General features: G+C 37.2%; 1 protein-coding gene across 1 annotated transcript in view; it reads left to right on the forward strand.

Moving 5' to 3' along the window:
* Positions 1-11,904: 11,904 nt before the first annotated feature.
* DENND4A (DENN domain containing 4A) overlaps positions 11,905-12,711 on the forward strand; it is a gene marked incomplete at both ends in the record, with an annotated part of 40,351 nt that continues 39,544 nt past the window's right edge. The window contains one exon of the mRNA XM_082005126.1: positions 11,905-12,212. Coding sequence (XP_081861252.1) covers positions 11,905-12,212 — 308 coding nt within the window. The remainder of the gene's footprint in view (positions 12,213-12,711) is intronic.

Genomic DNA, 12,711 nt, shown 5'->3' on the forward strand with positions numbered 1-12,711 from the left:
ATTTGAAGTATTTGTTCTGAAGTTTCCTGGAAAGAACTGTAATACTTCTTAAAAGGAAGGGGGAAGGACTAAAAAAGACACAGAAATAATTTCTGTTTAAGTGCCTTAACAAAACATGATGCAGTTTTTGTGGATTGGTGTATTTCCAGTATAATCCTCTTCTGTGTTAAAAAGAAAATATTTGAATTAGACTTCTCAGTGATGTATTAAAAATTCAAATTCTTTTATGCTGACTCTGAAAAAAACCCCCAAAAACGAATCCCAGCCTGCACCGCATCCCAAATCCTGTAAAGATTTAGCACCTTTGAAGAAAGTTTAGGTTAAGCTTACACAAAAAGTAAGAGTGGAGGTGTGGTTTATAGGGCTGAGTTGTACTTGTCCCTTACCCTTCTGCTGTACCCTTGCTGGGTGGTCTTAGGGAAGAGCACAGGAAAGACCCTGCATCTATTCCCTTATATATCAATTCTCTATATGAGTAATATTTGCTACTGCAGCACAAATCATGATATAAATTTTATGCCATACTAAAAGCAGCAAATCCTCTGCAAGCTAAAGCCATTTATGCCTTGGTTTAATTGAGGATAGCTAACAGGTAGGAGATGAATATCTATAAACAGTGAATGCATCAGCACTGTTCAACTATTTGCAATCAGCTATTTCTAACAGTGGTACTGACCAAGTAATTACTTCAAGTGAACGAGGTTCTTTGCTATATTGGATAATAAGCCTTGGATATTTTCTGCTGTCCTTCAGTTCAGGCTTAGTCTATGCCTGGTCTGGAAGCTTGGCCTATGACTGATCTGGAAATACTCTGCTGATGCATGTATGCTTATAAAGTGCCCCCCACAGACTCTATAGTCAAAACTAAAATGTACAGTGAAGGCTATGTGAGGCAGTGATGCTGAGAGGTTTGATCTATAGCAGTCATTTTAGTAGCAGTCTATGATGCAGAAGTAGTCATTGGTAGTTCCCTAAAGAGCTCAGAATAGTACCAGGAGGAGATTGTGGAGGAGAAGTGGAAACAAAAGACTTCAGAAAGTGTTGGCCTTACTCTTCTAAATGGCATATTTTTACCTTTTCAAAGGGGTGTGTGTGTGTGTGTGTGTGTATATATATATATATATTAGATACAGGGTTACTGCAGAGGCTGAAATAAAATGAAATGGAAGTAAGCAATAATGGGGCAGGGGGGTGAAAGAAGGAGGAACTATGGTATAAAAATAGGATGTGAAGAGTAAGGAGGAGTGTTAGAAGTAAGTTAGCCAATTATGTCCTCACTAATTTTTACTGAAAAATTTTACTTTTTTTAATTTGGGTCAGAAAAAAATCATTAATACTAATCAAATTATTTCAGTTTATCCGTCTGAAATAGAAGTGGACAAGCAGTGTGTTGTATAAGTTGTATGTACATATATGCAAATGAAAAAGTCCCAAGAGGAAAACCCCACTTTTTTTGTGTGCAAGCATTATGCAAACGAAGAGGAGGGCATTGAGGGCTGGATTGTTGAGTTTTGGGTTTGTCTTGAGCTTCAGAAGAAACTTGTAGGCTTAAGGAATTATTTTACAACCAAGATCGGGGTCTGGTCCAGCACTGGTAGCTTCTGTATGTCAGCAAGTCTGCATGGTATTTTGACTGCAAAATTACAGTGAAAGCTGTCCAGATCTTACAAGTACAAAGGTAATCAGGCTGAGCACAGTGCTGTCCGTTAAATCCCGGTACAGGAGCAGTGTTCTAACAAATTGTACAACTTCATGGTCACCTTGTAGGCTGAACTCCTGTTGAAGTGAGACTTCATTATGTGGAGTGCCACGGGCAAACCCTTCTGTGAGTACTTTTCTCATAATATCTAGCACATCAGGTGACTCTTCCTGACTCAGTATGCTCCAGTCTTTAGATGCGGTTATTTAATAATTTTGGGCCAAAAGAGGGGGAAGGGGTTTTGAGATATGTCTGTTCTATGTTACAAAAAGGTGTTTTGAACTGACTTTGGAATCCTGAAGCAGTAGTTACCTTAGCATATCACTGCACTTAGCTGATTCACTGTGATTATCGGAGGGGATACCTTAATGTTGTTTTATGTTGCTTTGCTAGCTAACCTAGCTAGGACACTGTCACAGCAATATGTGTTAGTTGATAGATGTATTTGTAGCTGAAGTGGTAGCAGTACATTCACACTTTTTTTGTTTTTTCTGTGGGGTACACGATGAATGTTTTGTTAACTGGATGTAGAGATTTACTAGATGAGGAAGGTATTAGTCAGTGCTACCTCTCCTTTAAACCTTTCCAGTGTGGTGTAGATCATCTGCAAACAGCAGTTACAGCCTGCAGTTGCAGTCTGTGCACGTCATCCACTCAGTGTTTATAATTTGCAGCATGGCTGGGTCCAGTTCTCTTACCTACAGGACATTTTTGCTGGCCAGAGAAAAAAAGAATGTCAAATGTTCTAAGTTACAATTAATGTGTGTTTTTAAATGTAGCAAAAAATGTTAGAAACAATTCCCACCTGTCTTTCCCTCCACCACAGCATGAATTCAAAATTTTAATTTGGGTACAGAATGGCTTCAAAACCAAACATAGCTGGGTAAAAGCAGGCCACTTCTGTCAGTCTTGGTTGATGCACTTTGACATTTTCAGTGACAGATTTTGGGTTTGAAGCTCAATATCGGAATATTTGCTGCTTTCATTTGCCATTTGAACATTCTGTTTGGGGGACTTCTTTTAAAAAGTTGTTGTGTAATAAGTAGTCGTACAAAAAATACGGACTAGCTGCTGTCCTGACTGTGTTTTGAATGAAGTAATATTTACATTTTTTAGTGTTTACCTTGGCTTCCCTCCCCATGATGTGCTATAAATTGTTTTCTTCATCCTTCCCTGCAAACACAGTTGTACTTCAGAAAGATTTGTCTCTGTCAGGAATCCCATGGGATACTTGAACATCACTTTCTTGAATTTTTGCAGTCAGGGTTGTATATTGTGGGGTTTTGCTGTGGCACAACTATAAGGAACACCTAAGCAGCCTGTGCTTTGTTAGACTCTCTTATTAAATGGCTTGATTTTATTGAGACTAAAAACAGCAATGAAGAACAAACAAATGGAAGACTTGGTGAGTTGTGGTGGAAAGTATAGAAGATGTAGAAAATGCCTGATCTCTCCCTCAGGGTGAAGTTTGTTCCTTCCTGGCTTCTCTCTGCCAGTTATTCTGCTTCCTCCTCAAAGCTTTGATGCTCTAGATGGCTAGTCCTTGCTCACTGACTGCAGCGATCCCACTGAATCTAGATTAGCCTCTGAATTCAAGCCTATTTTTTCTTTCTTCCTACATTGCTGAACAAATCTGCTTGTCCCTTAGTTCTTGGCCAGCACTCCTATTTTCTGCTCCCAAACTCAGTCTTGTGTTCTGTCCCTGCGCTCTTACCCAGCACTTTTCTGTTTCCTGGGCACCTCTTACAGATCCTTTGTTGCCAAGTTTTCTGAGCTCTCTTGATTTATCTCTTCTGCTGTTTGAGAGTACGTTAGCCAGGAGTTGGTACAGATAATTGTGAATGGGCCTGCAAAAAACTCAATAGCAGTTCCAGTTTAGAGGTGTGGAGGCAGAACATTGTTGGGGTTTTTCATGTTTTGTTTTTTGTATGCCAATATGTTTCTTCGCACTAGTACTACTATTGATGCAGCACCAAAGGGAGATTAGTGGAGGCTAGTGGCTTCTTGTTAACTACTGTGTTGTCCAACATTATTGAGTGCAGATGTATGCAATAGGGTCTAAAAAGTAATGGAGTTGATCACTTTAGCCCTGCTTGTTAGCAGCTTTGTTGCAGTCATTTGTTTAACTGTAGTAGTAGGAAATGTGAAGAAGAAGTATAGGCAATGTCCTACTAAAAAATAAAAACGCAAGGAGAGGTTCTGGTTGTATTGGAGTAATAATGTAGATCCTTTCAACCTTGTTTGCTGACCAAGTAGATCTTTTACTTGATAGATGGAGGACAACAATCTAGTTGTAAATATGTTCTACAAGCTGCAAGTAGAGTGGCAGCGGTTCTCTCTGTGTTCTTTGTGATGCATAAATGTATATTTCTTTTTCTTTCCTTTAACTCTTCTCGTTGTCTTTCCAGACAGTTGATTAGGAAAGATGGTTTTTGCAGTGTCCATGGAGAAATTATTCATGTGTTAATGCTGCTTATTTCTTAGGCCTTTTGTAGCTGTGCTTGAGGTCTGCAGGTAATTCCTAAAATTATAATCTCTGACACTCCTGGAAAGTTTATATTACAGATCAGGTCATTGGACAAAAATACGTAGTGCTGCTGCTGCATGCTGTCTTTGTAGTCTTGTGTAAAAACGTTCCAAGTCAGTTATCGGCCCGTAACTGTCTTTAACTGGTCCCAGTCCATAGTGCTGTATGTGTTAGAAGGACTTGCACCAGGGACTGGATTTACACTCTAAGGTGTCACCCCCACTCCCCCTTGCTGTAGTAGTAATGAACTAACAGTGCTGATTGCTTCTGCATGATCTGAGATAAGTTGTCTTGTATGTTGGAGTTATGAACACAACCTTGAACTTTGTGCCCCAAAAATATAATTCTGATAATCTGGTGTAGGGGTTTTTCCCCAAATTTTTCCACTTCAGGAATGTAAGCAAATGTTTCATGGTTTGCATAAACCCTCCTGAGATGTGTTTCTTCCCATCTTATGTTACACTTTGTTTTCTGAAGTCTTCTCACAGCAATCTTCTAAGAGTGTTGTCCAAGTCTTGGCAAATAGAAGCCTCATTTAGACAATTTTTTTTTTTTTTACTACAGCCTTGCTGATGCTAACGAGTCATTCTGGGAGATTGCAGTCTGAGACTCTCTCCAGTGAGGTATTGTCCTCAGTCCCATGGTGGAAAGCTGTTGCTTCAAAATGCTTAACTGTAGCACAGGCTGCCTGGCTTGCTCATCCCTCTGTGTAAAACACGAACTCAAGCTGTCTGTGGTGATACCAATGCTTAAAAGTGGTCATACTAGTATTTACGAGCTAAGTATACCATAACTGAAGAAAAGCAGTGAATTGTGACCGAAAACAGCAAGGAGACTGTAACTGCAAGAAGGGGGAATTGGAGTAAGATGGCTAGATGGAAGAGTATATGTGTATTGCTGATTGTGGAGTGAGGAGGGTCTGCTTAAACACCTGGATCTTGCAGAGAGGAAGACTGTTTTAAAGTAGGCTTTGAAAGGTTATTGAGCTAAAAGAGCACTTTCATAGCTGGTTAACACCTTCTATGAATAGACATGGAAGGTATTTATTATTAGAAAATAATTGAAGAGTTGAAATAATTTGAAGTGCCTGGCTCAGCCATTCTTTGATTTTGTTTCTTTAAGGTAGTAAATGTGTTATGTTGTTTACATTCTTAAAATATCAATGCAGCGTAAAACTTGATATTTTGTTTCTTAAGTTTAAAACGTGGTTTCATATACTTTTTTTAACAGTTGTGACACGTAACCTTGTCTTAGCGAGTCTTACAACAATTCACAATGTTCATTTAACGTGACTGATGCAGGGAGTGTGCAGTAAGGAAGTTTTGATGAATATGTTCATGTTGTAATTTTTGGTTTTACTGTTTCTGTAGGGGATGAAACTTTAACAAGAAGTCTGTGTTAAAGCCTGGCTAACAGCAAGAGAGGCAAAGTGTAGAAGCAATGCCCTGATGAAAAGGTAGGGAACACACTGAAAGAGTTTTCATAAGGCTTGTGTTCTGACTTGAGAGAATTCCTGTGATATTTGAGGTGCTTCAGCTTTGTTCCAGGATCGTTTGCTTGCTATGAAGAAAATACTGGGGGGGAAAAAGGGCTTGTCGGTCACTTTTGCCAGGCAACTTTGGAGGTACAGGGATGGGGTGAAGGTTTTCCCTGGGTAACTGCATTTGTTCACATGTTCTGTAGACTGTTGAGCTGTTATGTGATTTGTGCAGTGTCATGGCTGAGAAATGGTTCTGAGTAGCCATAGCAGGACTGACTGATCCAGTTAACTTCATTTTGTTCTTGCATGACTAGCCGCCACATTTCTGTGTGGTGGCAGCATACTTCAGCAGGATAATGCAGCAGCACGTGTATGAGACTGAAATGCTACAGGCTGTCAGAACTTTACCGGCAATTTTTAAAAATTGGTCACTGATTTGTCTGTCTTTTCATCCACTCTTCATGTGCCTTCAAAGGAAAGATGTTCTTGGAATGTGATTATATGATGAATGCTTAAAAAAATCACAATTTTTTAATAAAGCTTTGACCTGTTTCAAAAAAGGCATGTTGCAGAGCCCTGCACTGGTTTCCAACCTACACTAGGAGACATTCATTCCTTGTTTACAAACGGAACATCTCTTTGGAGTCAGGCTAACAAAGTAAACTGTCACCTGCTTTAGACAGCTAATGGACCTGATAAGGAACTCAAATTACTAAGCTATTTAATATTCTCAAAGGAAAATGCAGGAAGGAAAGGGAATGAAGACAAGGAAGATTAAAAGATTACAAAGCAGTTGTGTTTGTGTCTGCCAGAGGTGGACTAGCAAAACTTTTCTAATGGAGTTGGATGCTTTGTACTGCTGTCTTTCACATGGCATGTATCTCTTGCACATGCAAAAAGCAATACAAGTAACCCCTTTTTGATATCTAGGAAAGCTTGCTCCTGGAAGGACACTGGCATTGCTAGAGCAGTTCTTCTGGTCTGCAGCCTACTTACAAGTTATCTCTACGAAAGTCTGTAGAGCAGGTAGGAGCAGGTTATATAAATTTTATAAGCATTTTTTTCCTTGGAAATGGGGTAGTGCGTCTACAGTAAACTCTGTACTTCATGAAGCAACATGCCTGTTGCTGTTGCACGGGTGGAATATATGGCACATCTGCATTAGTTCTGGTCATGTGGTGAGGAAAAAGCTGATGTGTACCTCCCTTTTACAGTATTTGAATGAAAAATGTGATATGTTCAAAAAGCTCAGACACTGATTTAGTCGTTTTATCCAAAAGTATGTGAGCTGGTATAAAACCATGCCTTTCAGTTTTTGTTTGCTTTCTATATGAGACTTGTGGATAGCTTATAGCAAATAGAAAAAACTTTGTTGGAAGCAAAGTAAGTTAATGTATGTGCTGCTCTTTCTGAATTTAGTTGTGAGGTCTAAGTCCCACTGGTATTTTATTTATCACAAAAGGGTCAGCCACATGGAACTCCTGTAAACCTCTTCATCTTTCTTGTAATAGCAGATTGTTTTGCACTTTGCAGCAGACTAGTTCTCTTTTAACACTAGCAATAGATCTGTAGTGTTAGATCAAAAAGCTAATTTTTCAGATTAATCTCTTGCACAGTTGCTAAAATGCCAGCACCTATGAATTAAGTAGCAGTGACAGTTAGTGAAAATTATTAATTAGTATTTCATAAATGTTTATGAAGAAATACAATGGTATTAAAAAAAAATTGAATAAACAATGAAAATGAGTTTACCTTTTGTTTTTCAGCAAAGTGATCAAGCTAATAGATTGTGGATCTATGGCAGGATTATCTGATTGTTTCCCCTGTTCCCATATTTTTAGAAATGGCAAAAAGCCCTCTTTGCTCCCACATTTATATAGTCTGCATGTGTGTGTTTTAATATGTTCTTCCAAGTCAGTTAGCTACTTGTAAGGATATTTTGTTTCTCACTGTTTATAGCGTTTAATTTATAGTGGTATTAATTCTATGCAGTCCATTAAAAATGATTGCCAAAGACCTTATGTTGCTCTTGTTTCCTGGGCCTTTTGTAAAAGGTTATATTTATGACCCCATGGCATTGGCTTCAAAGTGCAGCCTTTCATCCCCAGATGACTGAAGTGTAGAGAAGCAATAGTAGCTGCTTCTCTGTGTGGCACCATTACTGTTGCTGAGTTTCACCTGGGACCTGCTGCTTCAAGCAACACTCGTGTCGTGGGACTTTTGTTTCCGTTGTGGTTTTGTTTTTTGTTTCTGTTTTGTGGTTCCCCCCCCAGAAGTTGACTTGCAGTACTGTGCGATGTATGTAATTATAACATGCTTTGGAATACCCGCATGGTAAGAGTTTCTGCAGAAATTATTCAGATTAGTCAGCTTATGTGAAATTGTTTTTCACAGAATGATTATTTTTCAAAGAATTAGCTCACATTATATACCTTCTTTCTGGCGTCTGTTAACATACATTTTGCATACATCTGCTCTTACAGTAAACAGATTTTGAAAATTTGAGTATTGCAGTAGCTCTAGTAAAGTCTAAGTCGGCTTGAATAAAATACCACTGAGTTGTTTTGATATCTTCTGCATTTTATCCCGTTTTTGGCTGCAAGCCTTTGTATTAGAAGGCAAAAGATCTGAAGGGATGATGCATCATCAGCTAGATGCATCATAGGGTTTTTCCTCCCTTCTGTAAAAGCTGCATTAAATTATGGAAGTCTGGCTGACTTGTGTACTACTTGCTATAACCTTAGGAAGTAAATTTGTGTGGTAGCAGGTGTTTGTATGTAGGGGATTCTAATTTTAACTAGCTCTAAATGAGGAGAGCTTGTCCCAGTTTTTCTTGAAAGTGCTTTTGGGAATAAATGAATGTTTGAATTTAAGACTTTTTGTATAAACTCAATATGAAATAATTAATAGTGAGGCTTAAATTGTGAGATCGGTGTGATTCTTCGGTAAAATGTATATATGTCTTTCTGTTTATTTGTAGTGCTGTCTTGGCTAATTAAACTGGAATAGTGTGCTGCTTTTAGCACTGAAGTTATAAGGCTTATTTGCAATTTTAACAAGTCATAGTGTTTATAATTTCTGGTTACTAAAATAGTGTTTTCTTTTCAACTTAAAAGGCATTGTGAACTGAAATTCACTCCAAAAATTGGTGTAGTTTTGTGAAGTAATGCTAATGAGAAAAGGAACAAAACAAAACTTAATATTTTTCTAACAGACTCATTAAGGCAAAGTTCAGTTTTGTAGTGTTTGTGCTGCTTTGTACTGAGCCTGTGGTTATGGGGTGTTTTTCATACACAAGAGTGCAAGACTTAGCCAGCTTTCAGTCTACCTTCTCTAGTCTTTTAATGGAAAACTTCTTCACCAGAGCTAATGATGGGGTAATCATTGAGTTTAAATTGCTTGGTTGGTAGCTTTTACTTAGCCAGCCCTTTCTTCCTCAGCAGTTCTTGAGGAATTTTTTGGGGTTTACATTTATTTTTTTACATATATGTATCTATAAAAACCCTCTATCTTCTGAGCAGTCTTTGACCATAGCTCTTTTCTGATCTATGTTATGAAGTATTCATTTTTTTCTTTCTACATTTCTTGATGCACTTCCAAATGATACTTTTTAAAAGCAACTGCTTACACTCTGATGTATATATTTATTTTTTTAACTTATTTGCTTGCCTGGTGTATTGCAGCTTTTAAAACATTGTTACAGCTTATCTATTGGTTTAGAGTGAGTGCTGGTTGATAAAGATAGAAAGTTTTCATGATAGTTAAAATGTATATCGTAGTTAAGTTTTACAGAGTATTGTTAATGTTACAAAATATTTAGAACTTCAGTTGTGTTAGCTAAAAGATGTTAGTGTTTGGTCTTATGTTAGAGTTTAAAGATGATTCATGAAACTTCTTTACCTCTCCATGCATTTGTTGCTATCCTGTCCTGGATTTGCTGAAGCCAGATGTACAGTGAAATAATAGGCAGCATCTGCAGTGGTCGAATTTGTGTCATTGGATATATCACTCAAGGAGAAGCTTGAGTTTGTAGTTATTACTCTCATATACTGCTAATTGAGTAACATATTCCAGATGTTTTTGAAATAATGGAATTTAGGTTAAATTAAGCTTACTTTTGTAACTAAACTCACTCTTCTCTCAGAAAACAAACTGAACAGTTATTTACAAACTGTTACACTGCTATATACTGATGATTGTTTCCCAGTTAATCATGTGTTCTAAAGTGTCCCATATTGCTTATTAACCATACAGAAAGAAATAAAGGTTGGATAGTTTGGGTTTTTTCGTGATGTTTTCTTGAATGATGTAAATAACCTTAAAATAAAAACTGTTACTCATTTCCTTGTGATTTTAGAAGCTAGTCAAGTCAGTTATTCCAGCAAAATACAACCAACCTACAAAATACGAGCAAGAAGATGGAGTTACCTTTCTTGCACTGGTGGATGAGGTTGATAGTGGTGATCAGGCACAGACTGGCATTCTTGCTTCTTGAACAGGGACAGGTGCTGGAAATCTGAGGTCAGCTTGGAACATTTTTGATTAAATGCACAGTGTCAATGTAGGACGTGATTCCCCTAATTACCAGTGAGAGATGTCCAAATTTATTTTTCTCATTTTAGTGAAGATTTGTTTAAAATCCAAGAGTCATGATGGTGTGAAGTTTGATAAGGCTTAATACTTTATGTCCCTTTTATTTTTTGCTCTACGTATAAAGCAACTAGAATAAGGTGGCATGAAAACTGAAGTTTTGTACTAACCATTCAAACTGTTTTAAATTCTGTTTGTTGAGTTTCTGAATGTTAGCAAGCTCTTGAAACTCCAGTGTTGTAACAGTTTCTCTTGCAATAAAATTTTATACACAAACAAAATTCATTCAACAAAAAGGAGTCTTAAAAAGCTTGTCTGGTTTAAAAAGTCTGGAACTTGATGACACTAAACTTCCTGAAGCTACTTTAGCAAGGTTCCAGTACATATGGGTGGCTTAGATGAACTTAGTTTTTAGCCCATTCCTCAATGTTCCATGAAAGAGCCAAAAGTATTTTCTTTATTTGCAAAATCAAGCTATGAAAAAAGACATGGGGTTTAAGTGACTTGCAAAGGTATTCAAGAGTCTCTGACAAAGAGGAACATGAATCTGCTGATGTGTAGCGCACTGCATTGTTTGAAAGGCCATCTTTTCATCCTACAGATATTACTTTGTCCTGTGCTGAAGTTAATTTATAACATTTGTGGCAAACACTGCAAAAAAAAAAAAAAAAAACAAACTATACAGAAAGGGTTCATCTGTAAAGAATTTTTTTTATCGGTACGTTCCAGGAAGAAAGAATGTAATTTCCCAACACAATTTGGCTGGAACAGCAAGACTGTATTCCTTTTATTACAAAAAACTTCATGTGGTCTTGAATGTTTTTGTTTCACAGTGGTGTGTAGTACATTGAAGTTGACTTGGTTTAAATGTCTTGTATAAAACCTGGTATATTGCTGGCTATGGATGGGTTGTATATCAAGGATCTGGATCCCAAAGCACTCTAAAATAAAATGGTATCAACTTTTAGCCTGCAAAAATACTCCCGAGAAGATCTGGCCTTGGTATCTGATGTAAAATCCCATAGGGTGAGATGACTGCAAATATTATAATTTTTTCTTTAGAATAATCAAGACAGCCTTTGCATATATGTTTAATATTCAGGAAGCAAATTAATTGCAGATCATGCCTTAGAAGATCCCTTGTCATGGTGAATAGAGTGCAGTAATAGACTATATGCAAAGTACATGTGAACTGCTTTTTGGCTCAGCCGTGGGCTTTAGGTAGTGAACTATTTGCGGAACTTTGCACAGTATTTTGCTGTTACTGTTCCCGTTGGTTCAGCTACTCTAGTGTGTAGATGAACAAAAAGGGACCACTTGGGTTTTCCGTTCCAAGATTTAACAATTAACACTCCTGATTGTGGCTGAGAATTCCAAATTGGAAAGATCATGATTACAAATGAAAAATGTTACATGATCTGATGAGGGATCTCTCTATTTCTTTTGTATTCTCCTGCAAAACATCATGTTTTCATTTATATTACTGCAAATTTTCTGTTCTTAAAAATAAACATAAGTTTATTATTAATTTCTGATATCCTATAATTTCCTTTTAAAAATACTGATATGTATTTCTTTCTTGCCAGTTATAACGTCTTGTAATGGAAGATGGAAGACAAAGGGGCTCGTGTTGCTGACTACTTTGTTGTCGCAGGATTAACAGATATTTCAAAACCACTAGAGGAAGAAATCCACTTCAATGATGCTTGCCATAAAATCGCTAAACCAAAAGAACCTATTACAGATGTAACAGTAATTAATAAATCTCTGGGGGAGGAAGTTCCTCAGGGATATAAATGCATAGATGTTACTCCCTCAGGACTGTCTGCAGATCTTAATAATGGCAGTCTTGTAGGACCACAAATATACCTGTGTTATCGCCGAGGAAGGGATAAGCCCCCACTTACTGATTTGGGGTGAGTGGTTTTTCAGTAAGTAATCAGTAAGTGATTTTGGCAGTTTTATTTGAGTAATGAGGTAAAAAACCCATACTTTTTTAACATAAGGCAAAACTCTAAACAGGAAGATATTTCTTGACTTGAGCATACTGTAACCCAATATGTTAGGAAAATTGCATGCTGAGTGGATTTTAGTGACAAGTGTAATCCTTTGCATTTTGGAGTTTTCAAAGACTTTTATAATTTTCAAAGCCTTTTATAACTGTCAATGTATATATTTTGGTTGAGATAAGATGCTTAAACTATTTAATACAGATTGAGAAGAGGTGAGTTGTATGATGTCCTTAGGATCAGACAATGAATCTTTAATAGAATTGAAAATAACACTATTTTGCACTAAACAAAATACTTAAAGGAGATTATATGTGAGGAAAACTATTATAGTTTCATCATGAAGCTTTTCTGTTAGAATGCAATTTGATATAGTGGGACCTGAACTTGTCAGGAAAAATGTTTT

The sequence above is a fragment of the Phaethon aethereus genome (genome assembly GCF_964289735.1).
Source record: "Phaethon aethereus genome assembly, chromosome: 12".
Lineage (NCBI taxonomy): Eukaryota > Metazoa > Chordata > Aves > Phaethontiformes > Phaethontidae > Phaethon > Phaethon aethereus.